Source organism: Melanaphis sacchari, unplaced genomic scaffold, assembly GCF_002803265.2.
Source record: "Melanaphis sacchari strain LSU unplaced genomic scaffold, SCAv2.0 Contig362_pilon_pilon, whole genome shotgun sequence".
Lineage (NCBI taxonomy): Eukaryota > Metazoa > Arthropoda > Insecta > Hemiptera > Aphididae > Melanaphis > Melanaphis sacchari.
Window position 1 is genome coordinate 1,863 of NW_020271225.1, and position 25,105 is coordinate 26,967.

General features: G+C 25.2%; 2 protein-coding genes across 2 annotated transcripts; one reads left to right on the plus strand and one right to left on the minus strand.

Annotated features, from left to right (window-relative positions):
- Positions 1 to 4,629: 4,629 nt before the first annotated feature.
- LOC112596869 (group XV phospholipase A2-like) lies at positions 4,630 to 9,520 on the plus strand. Its single transcript, XM_025342690.1, has 7 exons — positions 4,630 to 4,911; positions 7,958 to 8,100; positions 8,165 to 8,396; positions 8,463 to 8,690; positions 8,772 to 8,943; positions 9,003 to 9,122; positions 9,186 to 9,520. The coding sequence occupies exons 1-7, from the start codon at positions 4,755 to 4,757 to the stop codon at positions 9,406 to 9,408; spliced, it is 1,275 nt and encodes a 424-aa protein (XP_025198475.1). The 5' UTR covers positions 4,630 to 4,754; the 3' UTR covers positions 9,409 to 9,520.
- Positions 9,521 to 14,723: 5,203 nt separating this feature from the next.
- On the minus strand, positions 14,724 to 24,361 carry LOC112596870 (TBC1 domain family member 20). Its single transcript, XM_025342691.1, has 7 exons — positions 23,955 to 24,361; positions 17,814 to 17,939; positions 16,346 to 16,587; positions 15,645 to 15,838; positions 15,341 to 15,557; positions 15,172 to 15,281; positions 14,724 to 15,068 (listed from the first exon to the last, which is right to left on the minus strand). Exons 1-7 carry the CDS (start codon positions 24,025 to 24,027, stop codon positions 14,864 to 14,866), a joined length of 1,167 nt encoding a protein of 388 aa, XP_025198476.1. The 5' UTR covers positions 24,028 to 24,361; the 3' UTR covers positions 14,724 to 14,863.
- Positions 24,362 to 25,105: the final 744 nt, after the last annotated feature.

Genomic DNA, 25,105 nt, shown 5'->3' on the forward strand with positions numbered 1-25,105 from the left:
GTATAATCCCCAGTTCCTGTTTTCATCTTCAACGTGAACGCATTTTCTTATGAAAGAGTTACTTATAAAAATTCTGTAAATCATGACAATGTCAGTTTAAATATCATTTTCAGTGAAGGATGACAAAAGCAATTGAATGTTGAAGAAGTTATCGATGTATTTCTAACATAAAAATAGAGATAAGCAGTATAATAAATTATTATATATTATACTAATTAGTATACTTCAATGAATAATGTCAGTTAAACGTTAAACTAATTATTCTTAAAAATTATAATTATGAATCAGTTATTATTTTAGTACCTATTGTTATTAACTCATCATGTTTATAATAGAATTATAAGTGGGTAGAACTGTTAAATTATGCGTTAAATTATTCAATATAGTTTATTTTATTATGTAAATAAGTTAAGTAATGTATGCCAGCAGCCGACCGAGTCTAAAATATGAACAAAATTCTACATATTATTGTAAGCAAAGTGACATGATAGAATTTGGTTGGGGGATAATAAGTTTATCAAACGCCGATGGTTATTCTAACTCACCCCCAATCAAATGTTAGCAGTATTTTTAAGGATATATCCCACTCATTCCTTTAATTATAAGTATTATAAATGGCCTTCAGTAAATTACGTGCCTCAAGTTGGCCCTACCAGGCGTAAAATCCTGGTGCCGCCACTGCATATCATTTTTGCAAGCTTTACGTTTCATGTTTTGTTGGACAGAGGAAATGACTTCAATGAGATTTTGTGAAAAACACTTACAACTTAGTAATACGATGAATGATTGGAATAATTATTTACGGGAAGTATGTGTTATAAGTTTGAGAGAAAAAGAAATAAAATAATTGGAGGAAAAGGAAAAATAGTGTAAATTAACGAAAGTTTATTCACTAAACGTAAAAATAATTGTGGAAGAGTACTCTCCTAGCAATGGATTTTCGGCGGAATATGCCGTGAAACAAGAGGTATTTTTAGTAGAAGTTCCTGATCGGTCTTCTGCTACTTTGATGTCAAAAATACATCAACACATAGAAAAAGGGACGATAATTTACTCTGATTGCTGGGGGGGGGGGGCACATAACGCAATATAAAATAATGGCTATCAGCATTTCACAGTGAATCATTCTTATAATTTCGTTGATCCAAGTACACATGCTCACACACAAGGAATAGAAAGACTTTGAGGATCAGTGAAATGGAGAAACAAACTTCATAGAAGTACAGCAAGACACCATTTTGAATCCTATTTGGCGGAATTTATATGGAGGAATACCTATCAAAATGAAGACAAGTACAACGTTTTACTTAATAGTACCTATTGCAAATCAATGGCCATCACAAATCGACTTTTACATTTTTACTAAATTTTATTTTATTTTTATTTATTTTATAAATTTGACATATTATACCATCACATATTTTATTATATTATTTATATTATTATCATATTATCTTATCAATAAATACATTGACTTTTAGCTTTGGGTAGCAATCAAGGTAGTCGCGACGAGTCGACGGTAAGCACGATAACGCACAAGTACCATAAAATTAAATCTAAACTATCATTTTAATAACCATAGAAAATATACAATATATGTCTCGAGGCTGTGATTAATGATTATCTGGTGTTAAAAGATATGAAAAAAATCTTTTATATTTTTAGTTGTATCCTCTCCCCAATCCTTTACAACATTTATACATCCGACCAACCGACCACGCCCAACACATTAGTAGCCGACTATGCGGACGATATAAAGTCATAATATCATCCAATCCAGATTCTATTATAGCCTCCAAAAACTTACAAAACTATCTTTCATTAATGGAAGATCGGTATAAAAAGTGGCGTTTTAAAATAAATCAAGCCAAATCAGTACATACTACATTTACACTTAAATTAGCACCATGTCAATTAACATCACAATTAAACTCCCGCCTACAAATGCTTAAAACCCTAATCGTCAACAATAAACACTCAAAACTAAATATTAAATTACTCCTTTACAAATCTCTCCTAAAGCCAATTTGGACATACAGCCTACAGCTATAGGGCAACGCAAAAATTTCTAATCTTTTTTTTTTTTTATTATTATTTATAAGGTATATACAATCTGTTCCTTTAGGGACAATAAGAATATGTGATATTAGAAGATGTTAACATGAATACGTGATGGGAGGAGTCACCCAGTGGTTACACTACCCTTGCATGAAAAATTTCTAATCTAAATAAAATTCAACGGTTTCAAAATAAAATACTAAGAGAAATTACCAATTCTCCACCATATGTATCAAATCATACCCTACATAAAGATTTACACATGAAAACAATTCAGGAAGAGGCAAACAATTATTATAAATGATTCCACCTACGCCTAAACTCTCATCCAAACGAACTTATAAAAAATCTAGCTTCATTAACCATCCCTGGCAACCCTCCTCGTTGCCTTAAGCGAAAATGGTGCAAAGACCTACTTAATCCCTAACAGAAAAAAAAAAAAAAAGGTTAAAACAAAATAATTAAAAGACGTAAATGTCATCGGTGGGAGGCTTCATTCAAAATTTCATCTTCATTGTCTTAAGCTCATACTCTTATTGTGTATATATTAATAAAGAAAAAAATAAAAATATTTTTAGTTATGGATAATTTTAAATCTTAACCTAGGTATACTACATATTTTCAGATGTATCTTTAAAAATATTCAACTTTTATTTATTTATTTTTTTTATTTTGAAGCTAATTTATAGAAAATTACTTGGGTTAATAAGTACACAAAGAGGTTGAATAATTTTGAAGATATTTAAGCAAATTATGTGTATTAGGTTATAATTTAATAAGGTTTCTATAATTATTATTATTTTTTTTTTTATACATGTAACCTTTATTGTACTTTTATGATGACGACAGCCGTTTTCTTTTCTTGGACATATTGAGTATTAGATATAATTATATAATAAATAAATTTTAGATTATAACAGTAAATTTAAAACATGTATAACAAAACATTGTTTTTAAGTGCAATACAATACTGTAATCAATTTTACTAGTTGTTTAATACTACAACATCTGTGACCTAATAATAATCAATTTATATACAATAAAGTATCACGCGAAACACAGTGATAATAATAATATATTGTAGTATTATATTAATGAGATGTGTAGTAATAATGTCTTCATATAAAAATAAAATATGTTGAATGTTTGACTAGTATTTACATAAATATAAAACAGCCATCGCTTTGTTGTCGTCGACGATAAGCCATTATTTCCCTAAATAGGAACCGATTAAATTGTAGTCATCATAATATCATATAATTGTAATAAAATTCATAAATTGTATTGCACTATTATAATATTTACTCAAGTTTTAATAAAAACATATTATTGATCTACGAGATTTATATTAAACCAGTTTTAGTCACTGTGTTATTGTAATAATATCTCCTTAATAAAAGATACTTAAATTTTTTTTATCATAATTAACTATATATTATCATTAATATATAGTATAATATTTTAGAATATAAGTATAATATTAAAAATTCAATTAAAATAACATACATTTAAACAATTAATATTGAGAAAATGTTTAAGAAATTATATAATTAACTCAAAACTCTATAAAACATTATATTGTGGTTTAAATGATAATATTTAAAATGTAATCTAGTTTTAATGTTATTGAAACATTAATGTTATAAAATTGCTATCCAGGATATTATACTGGTATAGGGCCTCCATAACATTTTTCACACCAGGGCCTCACGAAACCTAGTTACGGGCACAGGAGAAGTTAAATAAATAAATCTAAGTTCATCACCTTTGAAAAATATAAAAAAATAAAAAGAATAAAAAGTTTATAAGTATGTACTTCAAAATGTTTGGTATGCTGAATGGTTTGCCACTTTGCCAGCAAATGACAGTAAACAGATATATCTGTTGTTCATTCACACTTATATAGACCCGTTCAGACCGGATCAGACTCCGGCAGTCCCGACAGAACACTCATGCACAGAAGAATGACTATCGGTTCACACTTCACTATATGTATGAACGAACAGAAACGTTAAAATATAAACTATTTAAATTTAAACAAAATATACTAAAATAGTTTGCGGAACGGTAAGATTTCTGACTAGTGTGAACTGAGAATCTTATTAAATTGTTTATAAATTTAAAATTGATAATGATATTTTCATACTTGTAGAATTTTATTTCGAAAAAAAATGTTCAACTATCCATACAATATTATATTGCTGTAATAAGTTCGAGCCGTTCGAACCTCCAGGACGGGACAACAATCGAACCAATCTATCGATATTTTGATTGTCTTTAAACTAGATAACCGTGATATTGTAATATTGTACGTCGTGTATATAATATTATTGAGGAATACTCAGTGAATAATAAAATTAATAATTAAATCGGTGCATGAAACAATCGAGCGTTTCGATCTTAATAGATATATATTCGTGTACTACGCGACCATCATTGTTACGCGGTGTGTCCTTGTCTGTCGTATCAAACGATCCGTGATAGGTAGTTATTATAATAGATAAGCTTTATCTTTATGGATGTGTGTCACACGCTCGCGATAAGAATAATTATTTGCTTATATTGTTTATAACATTCGTTGATAGTATGCAACAGCACCACCACCATCAGCTGCACTCTTGGCGGCGATCGTCGATCGTAGGCTTCGATCGCGCTGTCGCAGTTATCGTTCGTGTCACATGTAACTCGGGTCGGCGATGCGACCGCTGAAGTCGGAAACGGCGGACAACGTCGCGTCTGTCCGATCTCGCGTACGTCCGCAGACATCAACAACGATGTGGACCAGCAGCTTGGCCGTTATTGTGTGGCTGTTGACCATGACTTCTGTATCTGCCAAATATCCTGTTATCCTAGGTGAGTCTTGGCTCGTGCTCCGCCTTTGACGAAGCCAGCGATTGCGTTTTCATCTGCCCTAGAATTGTGCTCACTACTTCATTTATTGCCCTTGTCAGGTCCTCCCGATAATTTTTTATCTTAATTTATAATTAAATTATTTATTTTTTTACACCATATAAGAAACATTTTATGCCATTTTTCAAATGTTATCATTGAAGTTAGTATACACTGTGAATTTTTATCAAGATTTTAAGGTCATTTTCTCTATTTACTATAACCTTTTAGGTATTGGTTATTAAATTATATATATTTATTTAACGTGTGGTTTAATAAGATTATTTTAACCACTTACCTATAAACCAACTATAGCCAGATTAATTATGCGATCAATCTAAATAAGTTAATCACTGTAACACTATATATTATTAAATATATGATAGAAAATATTGATTAATGGATATATCATTATTTAAAACATTATTAACCAAATATAATAAAATTAAAATGTTTATAACTATCAAATAATGGATATTTTAGTATTAGCTTTAAAAATAATTTTAAATTTAATCATTATATGGGAACATGTTTAATAGTTAAATATCAAGGTTAAGTATTCATATCACTTTTCTCATAAATGTTACATGATTAATGTATTGAACATTCATTCCTTATTATCTACATGATATCAATTATTATTATTATTATTATTATTTTTGAATTTTTTTTCATAATTTTTCAATTTATACTATATATATATATATATATAATTTAAAGAATTTTCAAAATTACATAGGTAATTAAAATCATGAGTATTAAATTTTATAAAAACAATTTTTCTCAAAACTTTAGTTTACATCTTTTGTCTATTATATATCTAAAGTTTAGTGATTTAATCAATTTAAAATAATATATTTGATAAAAATATTATATTAGCACATCATTTTGTTTAGCTACTATTATTATTTAGAATAAAAAAAAATTCCCATGATAACAATAAACTTATATGATAAATAAGTTAAAAATATTTTAATATTTATTCATACATAATGAATATTTTAAATTAATTTTATTAACTGTTATATTTATGTTTATATACGAGAGCTATCTCAAAATCAACTTCCAATGTGTTACAATTCACTAAATATGGGCACTTTAATCACATGTTTCTGCATATCGCAATCAGTTCTCTTATAATATGGTAAGTTTTGATCATTTTTATTCAAAAGTATTCTAATAGTTACTGTAACAACATGAAGAATACAATTCTATCTTCCACCACCTGTGAGGAGTGAAGTGTAATTATTTTTTTGTAAGACAAATGAAAAAGGGCAACTCAAATTCATTATCGGTTATGTGCTGTTTACTGCAATTTGGTGATGAATTATAGTTTGGTACATAATTGGTGTAAATAACTTAATAAGAATGTGTATAGTAAAGGGAGCCAAGGGAGAAATAATGGCCTCAGTTTTTTGAGACAGTAATGTATTATTGACTGATTTTATGAAACCTGGAGCCATAATAAATATAGTGGTTTACTCTGAAACTCTACGTAAATTGAGAAGATTAATTCAAAACAAAAGACGAGGAATGCTTATCAAAGATGTGGTACTTCTGTATGATAACACATTGCTGCACATACAAAATCTTTAGTCGAAGAGTTCAATTGTGATACTTTTAATCATCCCCCCCTCTACAATCTAGATTGGGCACCAAATAATTTTCACCTTTTTCAAAAAATGAAATCATCTATTGCATCTAAACGTTTTGGAAGTAATAAGGAACTTATAAATGAAGTAAATCAATGCTTCAATACGCTGGCAGTGCTGTTTTTTAAGGAGAAACTATTTTATGCAAATAATTATTGTTTTTATGTATATATTTCTCTTCATAGGTTGATTTTGAGATAACCCTCATAATATAATTAGAGTATTGAAGAACTAGATTGTTTATGAAGTGACTAAGTAATTCATGAAATAACTATATAGTAATTTACAAGATTAGTACTTTAACTAGTTTTTATTTTATACATTTTTATTTCCTATATCATTAATATATTAAATTATACGATATTGTTATTTTAATGGTAAAATAAATTTAAAAAATATAAATACTTTTATTTTATTGATTTTGTACTTGTCTTACATGATATATTACAGAGGTGTTAGAAACACTCAAATCTCATTCAGTTCAATATATGTTCAGAAATATAATAATAAAAATAGAAGCTGTTCCAAATGTAACATTTAAATCTTCTGCAATTACTCAATCACTTAAAACTGAATTTTTTAAGTGAACTTGCAACACAAATTTGAAACAAAAAGATGTTTATAAAAAAAACAAGTTTAAGCTCTTCTAAATCTAACAATATCTCCACGTGCACAAATAAATAATTTATAATTATAATTATTTCAACAAAAAATATATGTTTAACTCAGTATCAAATGTATTTATTTTTATTATGTTTTTATTTTATAATTGAATGTATTCTATACTTAGATGAAAATCTATGTGTAGGTAATTATATGATTCATAAATTATCTAGTTATTTCTTAAAATAACTTTATTTGTACTCTAGCTATAATATAAATATGAACAGAATTTTTTTAAAGTTGATAATTAGTTAAATTTAACATATCCATTTGTTTGTGTATTACTATTGAATATCTATTCAAACATAATAATAACTTTCCAAATTGTTATAATAATTATTGTTAAAACTTGAGAGTTGCCTAATTACATTGCTGTATACATTATTTTGTAGTTTTCATTCTAATAAATATGTATCATAAAAGCTTCTAATAAAATAAATAGAAATCATTTTTTTATAATCATACTTTCAAACAATGTATTATTAAATATTTAAAAAAATCTATTAAACCACTATTAAATAATCAATTAATTTTTTAGTTTCACATTTAAAATAATATATAGTTTATTTCAAAAATATAATTGATACTTTATGACATCAACCATTAGCTAAAAGATCCTAAGGGCGAAAATTTGTGTAGCAATGTAATCAAAATTATGTTATTTAAATTAAAATAATCATCTTTTTTATTTTTAGTTCCAGGTGATGGTGGTAGCCGCATTGATGCTAAATTGAACAAACCCAATGTCGTTCATTACTTATGTGATAAAAAAACAAATGATTACTCTAACATTTGGTTAAATCTCGAATTGTTAGTACCATATGTGATAGACTGCTTGGTAAGTAAAATATTGTATTTAGATATATTAAGTTAATAACTCATAAACTTGGTTTAATAATTAGATAGATAATATGAGACTGATATATGACAATGTTACCCATACTACTCACAGTCCTCCAGGTGTAGACATAAGAGTACCTGGATGGGGAAATTCTTCTGCTGTGGAATATATTGACCCTAGTTTATCTACATTTGGTGCATACTTTAAGAGTGTTGGTGATACATTAGTTGGCACTGGTCTCGAACGAGATGTTTCTATTCGAGGAGCGCCTTATGATTTTAGAAAAGCACCTAGTAAGCATTAAAAATGAAACAATTTTTCTTATCATATTAATACAATTATTTCTTTTTTTTTTTCAGATGAAAATACAGAGTTTTTTGTAAAACTGAAGATACTAACTGAAGAAACATACCAAAAAAATAATAATACACCAGTTGTATTCATTGTACATAGCATGGGAGGATGTATGACATTAAAATTTTTGCGAGCTCAAACACAAGAGTGGAAAGATCAACACGTCAGAGCAATGGTTTCATTAGCTGGCGCTTGGGGAGGAGCCGTTAAAGCACTAAAAGTGTTTACTGTAGGTATGTTGAAAGATATAAGAAGAAAACAAGAAAAAAGTACACTAACATATTTTAATGTCTAAATGTATTATTTATTTTTAGGTGATGATCTAGGTGTTTATGTTCTTAGTGGTAGTGTTCTAAAAGCTGAACAAATTACATCGCCTAGCTTAGCATGGCTTCTACCATCCCCATATTTTTGGAAATCAGATGAAGTATTAGTAGAAACTGATACAAAAAATTTCACAGTGGCAGACTATAAATCATTTTTTGAGTAAGTATATTCATGTAGCAATAATAATAATTTTATCTTAATATTTGTGATTATTACAGAGGCATAAACTACATGACTGGCTATAATATGTACTTGGACGTTAAACAGTACATGGACTTTGGACCACCCGGTGTAGAAGTCCATTGTTTACACGGTGATACAATTCCAACAGTTGAAAAGTTTGTTTGTGCTATTATCGATAATTTTTATTTTTTTTTTAACATTTATTTGTTACATTTTAGAATGATATTTGGACCAGGTAAATTTCCACTCAAGTATCCTAAATTACAATATGGTAATGGTGACGGCACAGTTAATTCTAGAAGTCTTGAAGGTTGCAATTATTGGTCAAGTATGCAAAAACAAAAAGTTTTTCATCAAGTATTCCCAAATGCTGACCATATGACAATCTTGAGGGATGAACGAGTAATGGATTACATTGCACAGCTCATGGAAAAACTATAGATACCTAATTATCTTTAACTTAAGTCATTATTTAGGATGTTTAATATAATAATTTAATGATAGTTGATGTGTTCATTTAAATAGTTATTTAAGAAAATCTGTAACAATAAAAATTTTTATGAAAGACCTTAAAATACTTTGAAACCACTTTATTTTTTGTAAATTGTTCACCATATTTCAAGTTTATTAAATCTATTATAACTCTAAAATCATTAAATTATTCATTATTTATTGTTTTTTATTTTTATAGCTAGTAATTTAAATAAATACTCTGAAAATATAATGTTTTAATATTTTGTTTAATACAAAATAACATAGAACAAAGTTTATTAGTTATAATTAATATCACAAATTAAAATATAACTGTATCAAAATATTATAAACACCCAGCGAACCTCAAATGAATGAATAAAAATATAATATGTTTATAACAAAATTTATAAATCATATTTTTTTAAACTATTATAAAAAATCGTATGAATCAATACTCGAACAAAATACATATTATGATATCTATTTGTCTTGGACTTTTATTAAATGGACCTGGGTGGGAGTAGTTCTTCAAAAGACAAATGATCCATTTCCATCTTATAGTATTTGCGAGTTTCTTCGTGATGTTGTGCCTAATAAATATTTTATTGACTTAAATAATTTTGGAGAAACAAACTCCCCACGACTAGAAACTACATGTCTGAAGTTTCGCTGTATTGTTTCTGTAGAAGTGTCATAATATAAACAATTTTTTGAAATTCTATTGTAAACTTAAGCTTTTACATCTATTATATATATTTTTTTTTAATGAAAATAAGATAAGGTCCTTGTAATTTAATTTAATTATTTTTATTTTTATTCTTATTTAAAGCTAATAATAAAATAACATAAACATAACTTTGAATTAATTAAATAATGAAATTATAAATTACTAAGAAAAATATTAAAAAATATGCATACATATTATGTTACGTTTTTATTTCATGAAATCAATTTTATTCCGACAAAATTATGTAGTGTTATAAATAAAATGACTTATTATTAATATTAAGTTAATTATATTATGTTACTACTCATCACTGCTATAATATATATTATTCATTATTCACTATGAGAACATTATCATATGCTATACAAATATTTATTTAACCAATCACAGAATAATGCTGTTTATTCTACCTTATATGACTTAATTCTAATTAGATTTTAAATAAATAGAAATATAAGTGTAAAATTATTTTTAAATATTTTAATTTTAATTAACGAAAGTAATTGATTAAAAAAAATTTAAAACTAATAAATTATGATAGAGTAGGTAAATAATATAAAATGTAAATACAATTGTGAAAATAATGTTTTTCTTATTATTTTATGTAGGTTATTTTATATTTTAAATTGTAAATATTAAATAAGATGTAATGTATAAGTAGGTAAAATAAAAAAAAACATAACAGAAATAAAAATCCTTACCCACCAATAATAAAATCAATGATAAAAAACATAAAATTAGAGATTTTTTTTATAACATATCAATAAAATTTTTGCTTTTATGTCATCGGGTTCAAATAAAATTAAGTCGATACTATCCTTTGTAATGATTTTTGATAGAATGTCAAGCATTTAAAAGATAATTTTTTTTAATGTTTTTTTAAAGATTTAAAATTATTTCACAGTTAAAAATTTATAAAATGTGCAATTATCATAACTAAAGTTTGAAATTGTAATACAAAACTTCTTATATATAATTCATACTTAAATCAAAAAATATTTAATTAAAATATAATTTATTCTTGTAGACATATCATGTTCAAACTCGGACAAAATTATACATTTTGATGATGAGTGATAAAATTTATTATATTTCATATACATATTTTCATATCTAATGTTTTTGGCAAAATTTAATTCAATTTACTAATAGTAAAGTATATTTTTTTAAATTTTTTTTATTAGAATAAAGGCTTCGACACCTAAGGTCATTAGCCTGTAATTTTTAAAATATATTAAGTATAGTTAATGAATATGAAAATAGATACATGAATAATATTTACAATGCAGTGTTATATAATTATTTACTATAAATTTGAGAGGTTGATGGAGTTGAAAAAATTGAATATTGCATCAGTATTGGCTTCATCTAGTGTTTCTTTCATGTTGGTGGTATGGTGTAGGATATATCGTTTTTTTTGGTACTTCGGGCAGTGGAGTATGATGTGTTCTATTGACAACGGTATTATGCATTGATGGCATACAGGCTATTCTTCATGGTTTAATATAAAAGCTTGGGAGAGTAAAGTATATTATTTTATCTAATATCGATATCAAAAAACCACAATATAAACCGCCCAAAATCATTTTTTGTGTACAAATTGTTCAATGATTTATAATTTAATTCAAATTTATTTCTAGTGTCACCATTCCCATGGTTTAACCGAGACAAATGTTATAGGTAATTGAAAAGGATAGGTGGGCATAAATATATCTCAAGAGAAATTCGAAAAAATTGTTTTTAATTAGTTGTAAAAAGGAAGTTGAAGATAAAAAAGATTATATTATCTAAAAATGTTGTAATAAAATAGCCGTCTAGTGGGTTGGAGAGAGAGAAATTACAAGTATTTCAGATGATGTTGGTGTCACTAAATACATCTATTACAGTAACCTACTCAATACTTATGGTACCAATCAGCTTTTTATTATTAAAATTAGAATAAAGGTAATAAGTAACACAACCGTATAATTTTATTTTAATAAAATAAAAGATTTAATTTATTGTTAAACTGTTCAAATTGTTTAATCAGAATCTACAATTATAGGTCCAATAAAAATTTTGATTTTCCTTAACAAAGCTAAAAATTAAGAGAAACACGGTTTAGTGTTTAGTATTAAAAATATAGTATGAATTTTGTATAAGTTATAAATATGCATTTTAAACTGATCAGGTTCTTTTCTTTTTTTCTTTGTTATAAACACAAACAATGAAAACAATTGCATGGTTTAAAATGTTTAAATCCTACATGATATTTTTTCAATAAATGTAAGATAATTTTTATTAAAAGTATACAGTTTACAATTTATAATTTTTAACTAATATTGGTTTCTATACTGTTAACAATTTATACATAATTCTCCGAAAGAATTTTAAAATAAATAAATTATAATTAGGCTCTTGTTAATTAACACTTGTTTTAGGATTTTTTTTTTTTAAATGTATGGGTTTATATTTCATATCTCATTGTTTTTATACTATTTATATTATACAATTATGCATAATTCTTGATGGTATTTGTGCTAGTCAAGATATAATACTACTGAATTTTTACTATCCTTTTTGTTTTAGACACTTTTGTCTAACCTAACCTTAAAATAATAAATAACTCAAAATATTTTATAATGAAGGGGTTATTAATATTGATATAATAATTAGTAACCTGTAATCAACAAATATAAATGATATCCACCTTTAATGACTTTAATTTGTTTGCCCTTTACATCTATAAACTAAGAATCTTATCAGAAAAATCATAATTTTTAAAATACTATTGTTATACATTAACCTCTTAAATTTGAAGAAAATATTTAAAAATAATGACAGATAATTAATGTGTACAAAATAGGACATGCAATAAAATCTACAAACCGCCTGAACATTTTTCTATAATCCAAACCAATTATTTTACATTTTATCGAGACCATGTTAACAATAAGACAAAAAATATTTGTATACAATTTGGTTATAATTATCAATGGTTTTCTGTGCCACAAATATTGTTCCAAAAAAAAATAAATCATGATAAATATTTATTAAAATCAAATTATTACATTTTTTTATTAAATTAATAAAATAATACAATATACTATAATTAATATTCTTCTTATATGATTATTAAAAAAATATATATCATAACTCTTTTACTACAGTATTGTATTTGATGAATAAAGTACATTTACTTTTTTGATAATTAAAAATCAAACAATTATTTAAATAAGCTCAATATTTAAAGAAAATTATAAAACAATTATTATTTTTATTAACACAAAAATAAATTACACTTATCACACATAATACGACTTATAATTTACATCCTTCTCTATGATAAAAATTTGGGAAATTAAATTCCTTTGCTACTAGTAAATTTTGTTTACTTTTACAAAATACTTTTAATGCTAAATTATTTTACCAGCCAATAGCCACTATTGTCTCCTTATGAATTATCGTCTGCCAAGATTAGAACCTAGCAGTTCATTTAGCATTTAAAAGTACACATATTGAGATAGTCAAGTAGTTACTAACCTAAATACATTTTCTTTCGAAATGAACTTAATGTTGTAAGGTAATTATAATTTACCTTGTGTTTGTTTCACAAGTAATGCTATTTGTTTAAAATATAGCCGTAATTCCAAATGTTTAGATTTAATTAAATTAATGTTTTTCTTCCTTAAATGTATATCTTATATCATAAATTTGCAACATCATAATCATTTTCTTCATCTCTATAAAGTTGGTTTCCAGCAAAGTGGTAGAAAATAAAATTAAACTGTCCATTAAATGTATTTAAGGGATAAGTACAATCAGATATTTAGTATCAAGAACTAGTGAATATATTGATTATTGCTAAATTAGTATTGATTTTTAACAATGGATTATTAATATAAATATTCTTTAGTACCACTGGTTATTTATTGTTAAAATACATTAAGATAAATGCAAATTCAAGAGTACAGATTACAAAACTAATTCAAAAAAGTTATGACTGTTACAGAATCAATTTAATGAATTTTTTTAGTTATAACAATACGTGCACAATATTTTACTAATATACATGAATATCTAATTAAATATATCTTTATAATAAAGCATACAAGACATATTTTTTTTAATAACTTCTTAGATTTATTTTAAATATAGAAACTTCAGTATATTAATAAAACATTTAATTGAAGTATGATACCATATTACCTAATTGAGCATCAATGTTATTTATTTATGTCCTTATCAAGGATATTTTAAATAATTATGAAACATTTTAAGAAGACACAAACTATTACAAAATAAAAATAAATCGAAACAAAAAAACAAATTTTATTGATAAAAACTTATTATGATGTAGGTAAGATAAGTATTTAACAATAATAAACAATTATAATTAGATTCATAAAATTTTAAAAAATGTCATCAATAATAGATTTTTAAAAACAATTAATATTCATAATCACATTTTATAACTAAAAAATAGTACAATATAATTTTATTGTTTAAAAAATATAACTATTTGGCTAAATTAAACAATGTTAACTAAATAAATAAGAATGTGTAATATAATTGTAATTAATTTAAATACTCCAATATCAAAAAGTAAAACAAATAAATATAAATACATCAATATAATATTTTATGATATCAGTCTATTTGGTCCCTGTGTATAGCACAAATAATAATTGGAATATAAGAAGCAATTTTTAATATTTAATTATTATTAGATTTAAAAACAGCCCATAGTCCGGCAGCTAAACTAAATCCAAAGAATAATAGGCCAAATCTCATTCTAGGTCTGATCCATATGGGTACATAGCGAAAAGCTTTGTTAAATACTGGCTGTTCTTGATCTGCAAATTTTTTGTCTTTTTTTCGCTTTGCGTTTTCTTCTCGTTGATCATTTAATAACTTAGCTCTAAAATAATTAAAATAACTTTTATATGCAAATAAAAATTTTTATGAAATTTTTTTTTAAAATTTATCATGTAAAATTAATGAACATAAGATTAATTTCTTACTCTAGTTTTACTCTTTTGTCAACTTCATGTTTGACGTTTGAAAGATCATATTCTTTGTACATTTTTGTAGCTTTATCCAATATTATTTCAAAATTTAGGCTTTCTGGAATCTGTTATATAAAAATGTATAAATTAAATAAGTGCATGAGAAATGTAATTTATTAAATACCTTTGATAAGACCATATGGACACAAGCCATGTCACACTCAGTATTTAAGATTTCATCACGTCTGGCATTTATTAACTGGGCTATAACATATAAGATGATTTCTTTTGGTGATGCTAGAAAGAAATCAAATAATCTTACTACTTTTGAGTGTTGGTCTAAGCTATGGCTAAACCATGATATCAACCATGGAAGAGCAAATATTGTACCAATACCAGACCTAAAAGCATAATTATGAATGATATTAAAAATAAACTAAGTAAATTTTATTAAAATTAATATTAAAAATAATTGGATTAATTCTAACTTTTCAATAAAATTTTCTAACTCTGGATCAAGCTTTTTAATCAACGGAAAAACGTGTAACAATAAATATGACGTTTCCTCCATAGTTGGCTTTAGAAATTCCTTTAGATGATGCAATGATAGATGTTTCATTATACTATATGCTTCTTTTTGTCCAACTTCTATAAGAAAAGTAACGGCAACATCATGATAACCCTGAAGTAATAATAAAAAAATATAATATCATAACAAATATACTTAATAAAAATAAACTTTGTAATACATAAACATAATAAATAAAATTGAATTATTTCAGTATTAAAAAATTAGAAATTTAATTGAACATAAATAATAAACTGTTTACATTTTTTTATTATAGAAAAAAAAAGAAAAGAAATATGAGCTGAAAAAATAAAAATTAAATTTACTATTTACTATTAAACTATCTAAAATGTATTAAAAATAATACTACATTATACTTATAAAATATTAAATCACAATATATTAATACATATCACATAATAGGCAGCAATTCAGCATCAATAATAAAATAAAAAATCTTTAATAGTATAACCAACAAATATTAAAATTGAAAACAGGCATAATTAAGAATGCAAAGCTGAATTTTAAATTAATTTATAATATATTAAAACATGCAATATTAAATATTAATTAATTAATACTAAACGTTTTAAATGCTGATTATTAGGTTGAATTAATTACTTGGTAGTATTTCAAATCTGGATATTCTTTAATTACACTTAGTATAATTGCTATTAATTCTTTTTGCAATATACCAATTTTCTCATATGAAATACCAGGCGGAAATCTCTTTAAACATCTCCTTACATCCATATCAACTTGATGATATTCAGGATGGTCCTTAATAATTTCCAATGGATATAATTGTTCATCATTGTTCGGTAAGTTTAATAACAGCTTCCACGCTTCAAGACGTACTAAACCTGTTATTTTAAATAAAAATTTTATTTTTAATTTATAATTATCTATAAAATGTATACATTTAATGTTATTTAATAAATAAATATTAGAATACAATGTTTAAAAATATTATACAGTATACAAAGCTTGTTAAACTGTAAGCCAGAATGATCCATAATAAACCACATTAAAAAAATTAATTTTTACTGAAATCATTAATAAAAATATATATTCTGGAAAAAAAAAAAAACTATTTGTTGAAACGTGTTTAACGAAATCTTTTAATTTTATAATGTATCAATGATCACAATGTCATATATTTGACATCTAATTATGTTGTGAAAATATTTATTATTAAGATAGAATATATTATAATAAAATAAATTATGTTTAGTTCACAATAAAAAAAAAAAATTAAACTAGCAAATAAGTTTTATTAAATATTTCAATTTTTTTACAGTAAATTAGTAGATAATGCATTTTCTAATAACATAAGAAAAATATTATCCATTAGTTGTAGATCGCATTTTAGTGCGAGATAGATCAGCATTTTGAAAAAGTAGTTTTATTATTATTATTTTATTATTTTTTTTTTCTTAAATAAAGATAAGTATTTGTGTAGATAATAAAAATTCTCTATCATTAAACTAATTTGTTTTTTTATAAGTGCAAGATTCTTTTTTATAATAATTAATACGTTATAATATTTTTGATATTTTTTAGTACCTAATTTTTAGTTATCAATAATATCTTATAATAGTTCTTTCGCAGGTTCATTTTTAAATAATTTTAAAAATGCATTAAAATTATTTTTAATATTATGATAATATTATTGCTTATTTTAATTAAACTCCTTAAGAAGGCAATAAGTTTGATTTATTGTCTCTGTCTTATAAATGTGGAACATGCTAAATCATGCTCAGCATTTCATGTTTAGTTTCACTAGTTTTAATATTAGAGGGAATAGATCAATAATTTAATTAACGATAAGGACTTACAATATTTAGTAATTACAAAACTCTGTAAAAAAACTTGAATTATAGTAAAAATCTCACATAAAACACATATTAAGTTCTTACCATTAAGTTTCATAAAAGATCGATTCACTTAAATATCAAACCTAACAAAAAAAAAAAATGTGGGTTGTGAGAATAGATTTACCATGTTACATACTTGAAGACGAAGACAACTATCAGGTATAGTCTAAACTTTTCTCTGGATATTAAAAATTAATTAAGTATTTACTTACTTATCACCAATCCACCATCACTAATAGCCAAGTCTCGTAGACGATTTATATCTTGGTTTTTACTTTGTAATATTCTGTTCAGTTCATCTACTTTGCTTTTATAGTTCTCAGGCACTTCGTTCATAACTGTAAGTTATAATTGCATTAAACTATTAATACAATTGTTTTTATTAATACAATTTTAATTCTCTAATTGCTTATATTATATATTTCAATAAGTTAAAATATGTTTTACATCATTTGGACTACACACAAACAGGTTCAGAGAGCATATTATTTTTTTGAAGATTAAATAAGAATATAATAATTTTATTGTTACAATTGAACGATGAATGTTATCAAAAGTACAACTTTTAAAGGAGGAGTTGCTAAAGAGTGCGAAAAAAAAAAGTTGAATGTAGTAGCAAAATCGTGTCAAAATATTCAAAACTTTTATATAAGTAAATAAAATTAATAAACAAAATATTGATGATCCTGCTCCTGTATCAAATTTAGTCTTGGTAAGTATGACAATACACAGACTATTTATTTTCTTATAGCTTGTAGACTGTGGTACACATAACTTTGCTACTAAATTAAAATAAAAATATTAAAAGGACGTAGTATTCACATGTATTGTCTCAGTCTTACATGTATATTACATGTCAAATTTTCATTCATTAGTGTGCTGTTAGTTTTGATATTAAAGTAAATTGACCTATCAAAATTTAAAGGTAAGATTATTATATAGGGCCCTATGTAGCTTTTTATTGATATTATTATTTTTTAGTAAGTTATGATCATTTTAAAATGTAAACTTACAACTAACAACACACGTGGGTACTATGTCCTCTTAAATGCTCAACTCTTATATACATATTACCTAATTTTGTATTTTTTTTTAAGAAGCATAACCAAGGAAATTAAATAAATGATGAATATAAAATTACGAGCCAAGAAAAAAAGACAAATTTAAAAGTTATCACTTCATTGTCTTCATCTGAAGCTCAAGTTACAGGTACATAAAGATATAAATTAAAGGGTGGTAACCAGTTGCCTTCACATATCATTATATAGATTATTAAAATACTAATCAATAAAATAGCCAATAGGGTAGGTGAATATGTAAATAATAATAAAATAATAAAAATTGTATTTATAATAATAGTTCAACTGGTACAATGAGAGAATTTTACCTGAATGCATAATTTTAGGTACGTCTAAGTATAATTATACTTATTGTACCTATATTTATTCTTATTTTCTTTTATTACAATTATTATTAGTCATTATTAATTTAAGTTTTTATTTTTCAGTTAATTCTATTGATATATATGAACGAATCCATCTACTGTCGATGACATATATTGATTAAAAAGATAATTTCAAAAGGTGGTTATAAACCAATTTTTAAATGTATATCCACGAAAACTTCTAGGTCATAAATTTAGATCATTTCATAAAAGTGGTATAAACAGTATGATTGGCTAGAATATAGTCCTACAGCTGCAGCCTTCTGCTTTCCTTACAGAATGTTTAAAGGTAATAAAAAAAAAAAACTGTGGTTAAATTGATATTACTTTTTTTGAAAAAAAGTAAAGAGTAGTACAAAGCTGGTAAGGCATTTAAAAAACATTAAACATCAAAGTATCATTTGAATAGTTCTACAGCTTTGCATAGCTATCTACACAATATACCTATTTCTTCTAAAATAGATGAACTACATGCATATCAAACTAGTCAGAAAGAAATAGAATGCCAAAATAATAGACAAACTATGAATCGTTTAATTGACATCATAATTTTTTTAGTCAAAGGAGGTAGACTTTTCCGCGGGCATGATGAAAAATCACAGAATGTAAATCAAGGTCTTTTTAAAGAATTGATTAATTAAATATCAAAATATGATACAGTTTTAGAAAAAAAACATCTGACAGAAGGTACAAAACATGCGCTGTACACAAGTAATCGGATACAAAATGATTTAATATTGTCTATTTATATTATTTTACAATCAATTAAATGTCAATTTATATATAACTTCATAAAAAGTAATCCAATGCAACATGCAACACTGGAAAAAGTTGCAAAAGAACTGATGATTAACTCCATACATTGAAGCATAGGCATAACTAGTCCTTTAAGTTAGGGGGGGAGGGCTCAGTTAATAAATAATGAATTTTTTACATTTTTAAGGACATGAAACATTGTTTATTGGGTATTTTAAAAGAATATTAAAAGAATATATTAAAAAAATATCATATTTTAAGGATTTTAAGAGAAAATAAATCCTACTTCTAATCATAATTAATTGATCAAGCAGATTACACATAACCTTTGTTTAAGGAATTTGTATTTTCTATATGGCCTCAAAATGCAATTCCTTGACGAGATAATAGTAATATAATATCGATTAACTTCTTCATGTACAAATGATTATTTAGAACATTTTGTTTGTGGGCAGTTGATAGCTGTTTAACTACACTTCTTGTACTTTTAGTTGAATAATATCCGGTCATTTTTGATAAATTAGTAAGATGCTCTTTACTTGTGCATGACTAGCAAACTTGGATTGTTTACTGTTAGAACTACTAATCTATAAATTATAATAAAATGTTTAAATAATATTGATATTAATCTATTATAATGTGTAAGAGTTTGTAACTATTATTTATTAAGCAGATGCTTTTAAACAAAATTTTTTCATTAAATTTAATATGTAATATATTATATTACTCAGTAAATTACTTGGCAACTTGTCCCTTTTCTAAGCTCACTAAATTTCTTAATATAAATGCTTTTACAAACTTTTTTCCAGTTTTTAAATCCTAATTTTGTGAACACATCATCATTGTTTTTTCCAAATAATCAACAGTAAAAGCAAAATACAGCATCTTGTTTGACACTATATTCCAACCATATATAATGTATATAGCTTAAAAAAAATTGATGAAAATAATCTATTTTGTTTACCAAATAAGGTTTTTGAATAATCCTTAAAATATTTGAAAAATTATTACAATAATTAATAATCATGTATAAATTATTTAATTACTTATTTTATTTTATCATAATAATAATACCTAATAATATTTTAATAATATTACCTTTAAAATGGGCTGGCATAGACCCGAAATAATATCTCTTAAGTTATCCAATTCAACATTAACACAAATATCATCTTTTTTTTGTATTTTAGATATATCATTACAACAATTATAATTGAGTAAGCTAGGATCATCTTCTGTATCACTCAATGTAACATTGTTATAAGTATTAGAAGTTTTTTTTATGTTAAAAATACTAAATACATTTTTCTTAAAAGAATCCATTATTATATTTAATTAGGTGCTTTTAAGTAAGAAATTATCAATTCTGAGTCTTCGACCTCTGGATTAAAATAACGTTTTTTTACTTCAATAACACCAATACTGACTAGTGACTACTATTCGTTATAAAATATACACAAATTGTTTCTCCGGGATTTTTATAGCTTTATAAATTATATAATTATAAATACAATGCCTACATTATCGTGTATTTATATCTTATTATCATGGGTATAGTCTAAAATAAATATCTCTTCACGCGTCCACTCAATAATGCATGTTTATAAACAGATTTAAATGAATAATGTAAATTCAATGTTTTAAAAATAAATCATAAATATATGTTTTATGTCTTATATAGTGTTATTGATAAAAATATAAGTGAACAAATTATATATCGAATGTTAAACCGATAATATAATAAATAACAATGACAACTAATAAACATAGAATTTAATATTATTTTTATTTTTATTAGATAATAATTCATTTATATGAAACATTATATTTTTTTACATTGTGAATAAAAATAAAATTAATACTAATATGTTTATAGGCATATGCATTTACTTAAAAAATTCTGAAGGCCGAAGTGGCTTTAAAAAATTCTGGGGGGGGCTGAAGCTCACCCAAGCCCCTCCTCCCCTAGTTACGCCTATGCATTGAAGTCATATTCAAATACAAGATGGGCTTGTTGAGCAGAAGCTGTGAAAGCAATTATGAATAATTATGGAGTATTGATTATTACAATAAATTGAAAACTTAATGAAAAGCTAAAGGAATTGGTCTATTATATCAATAGAAACCTTTGATTTCATTTTTAATACGCATATGATAAATCCAATTTTAATGTTAATTTAAAATTTAAATTGTTTGAAAAATACATTAATTAGCATGAGAAATGATGACAGCAAGTATAAATAAATATTTAAAAGTTTGGTTATATTATATAAGAAACATGATATTGATATTCCAGCTACTAATTCTTATAAAGTTTCAATTCATTTAGACTTTAATTTATCAAATAAAACTATTTTTAACACAAAATTTAATGAATTAAAAATTACAGTATTTCATTTATTATTTGACAAACTACTTAATGGGATTAATTTAAAATTTAAGCAAGATATATTTGATTGGGTTGATGCTATGGCATGTATGTTAACTATGAATTTATCTGAAAATACTACAAAAATATTATCTACATTTTCCAAGGTTTCAGAGAAAAATTTAATAACTGAGTTAAAACTTTTAAAAAATTATAAAAATGCTATGTAATTACACAATTCTAATGTAATCATTTAAATTTGAATTTGGTTTGCTAGTAACATATAATGACTAAGAATTATATTTATTTAAAAAAAACACTACAAATGCCTACTATTTTGAACAAAGCAAATAATATTTTAAAATAATATTAAATATATTATTTGCTATTGATAAAATATATAGGCAATAAAATAAAAAAAAAAATTAATAATTAGCACCAAATAACAGAACACTATTTTTTTTTTTTTTTAATCAACATGGCAAATACTATTAATTATTAATAAAATATCATTAAAATTATTACTATTAATTTACCTAAAGCCTACTTTAAGTTGGTTTAGTACAGTAGATTCCGCCTTATGTGGGCACCGGTTAATATGGACATCCGCGTAAAATGGTCTAGTCCAAATTCCAATGCATACTAATAAGGTTAAAAAGAATCACATAATATGACCACTTAGTTTAGTTTATGTGGACAATTTTTATTTTATCATAGCGTTAGAATATACACAAGAGGGTAACGAGGGTAGTCCATCTGATAAGCTTGAAGTATGTGCTACTTTTGTAAACCAGATCCACACTTAACAGCTTAGACAACAAGAAATTACAATTTTTGTATACCTTCCATATCCAAAAAGTAATTTTATTTAGTTTTATTTATGTAGTAATTTAACATTTTTTTCAATTGCATAATTCATGTGTGCAAAATGAAAACTTTTTTCAATATCATAATTTTTTTTTTTTTTTAAACTAATTTTGGTTTTTATGGGCTATTGCTTTGCTTAATGTAGGCAAACAGGGCTGGTCCCAATGTTCCCATATTGAGTAGAATCCACTGTAAATGTTTGTTATATTTTAATTATTTAAACAGAGGTACACTAATTATACAATAAGTAGACAAGCATGAATATCAATCAGGGTAAATAATATGATTCATACTAAGTGTTATATTAAACATAGGTATGCAATAGCATATAAATTAAATGTGAACATTTATTTTGTAATAAATAATTTTATCACAAAGAACAGTAGAAAAAAAACTGAGATTTTTTATGTATAAGCCTGAACTTCATGATAAAATAACGGTATTATAATCATATTGTGTTTTTGTATCAATACTATACATTAAAATATTAAATCATTACTTATAGGGTTCATAGTATTTATTTAAATACAGATATAAAAAAGTATTCAAACATTATTTTATACTCAATCTCATCAATTTTAAAATTTCTTACACACTTTTAGATATTTACATAGGTACTAATTTGTTTAATAATACAAAACAAATGTAAACCAAATGTTTGATAAGTATAATATTTAACAGTTTTAACTATTGTATTTAAATACTGCAAGAGTGTAACAGTTAAAACGGAAACTAAAACGTATGTAGATAAAATTTATACGAAATATCAAAGTGATAACTAGTAGGTAAACAATTGGAAAAGGATACATAGTTAAGTAGCATAATCCCTGACTGCTTTGACCTAGCAAAACTTAACAATAGCTCTTACCATTAGTAGAATAGAAAAAAACCAATTCCATATGGTACAGATATACTAACCTTCGTAAAAGTCCACCTTCGAGTAACTGGAATCAGATGAATTGCCATCAGAATCTTCGTGATCTGTCGTCATCGCGAACTTCGGAATGAAGGTTCAAATGCAAAATAAACTGAACAATGATGTTGTGTGGTTGTCGGTTTAGCGGTTTTCAAGCCTTTTTCATTCAGTATACGTCGTGAAAACTCAATATCACTTTTACTCAATGCGGCGATAACTGTACCCAATAAATTGACTCGTAGTTATCCAGTTAATGATAGGCGCGCAGACTGCGGAATGCGGATCATTAATTACTACTAAAATTATTATTAATAATATTACATACGTATTTGTGTTATTAAAATATTAATTATTATCATGCTTATCATGGTTATTGATTATTATTATTATTGCGATCGCGCAGCGATAGATTACGTTGCGTTGACAAGTGTCGACTTGTGCTTTATCACCATACTATTATCACTCTCGCAGTCCAACCGATCGACTTAAGGCCCATTCACACCAGGCGAATAGTTTGCGCGCAGACGCGATTTTTAATCGCCGCGAACGTTCGCTTAAAATTAAACAACTTGTATTAAATTAGACCATTCACACTATGTAATAAGAGCGAATAAAATCCGCCATCGATCGCACATGCTTAATTTTAGGCGAACATTCGCGGCGATTTAAAATCGCATCCGCGCGCGAACTACTCACCTAGTGTGTAAGGGCCTTTATTGCCTGCCGCCTGGCACATACGTCGACGCATCATACCGCGGTACCGCATGTACACCAACACATTGGCTCGGTGCATAGGTTGTCTATTGTTATTGAATATTGTAGTCGAGGTTCGAGATCGTGACTTTATTATAACTATATTAATAAAATATTATATTATCAGTAAAATTCAAATGTCGAGATAATTTACTGTTTTTTTTTTTACTTTCTATCTAATTTATGTTTTATGATAAAATATTCGATTACAATATATAGTAGGTATATATTTAAATTTTAATATTTACATAAGATAGATAGGTAGATACAATAGAAATACAGTATTTTGCTTCTGTAAACTATTTTTTTAGATTCGAAATGGAATAATAAATGACGTATTGTTTTGTATGTTTGTCATCACTTTTCAAAACAACAAAAATGCATGCATTTTAAGAGGATC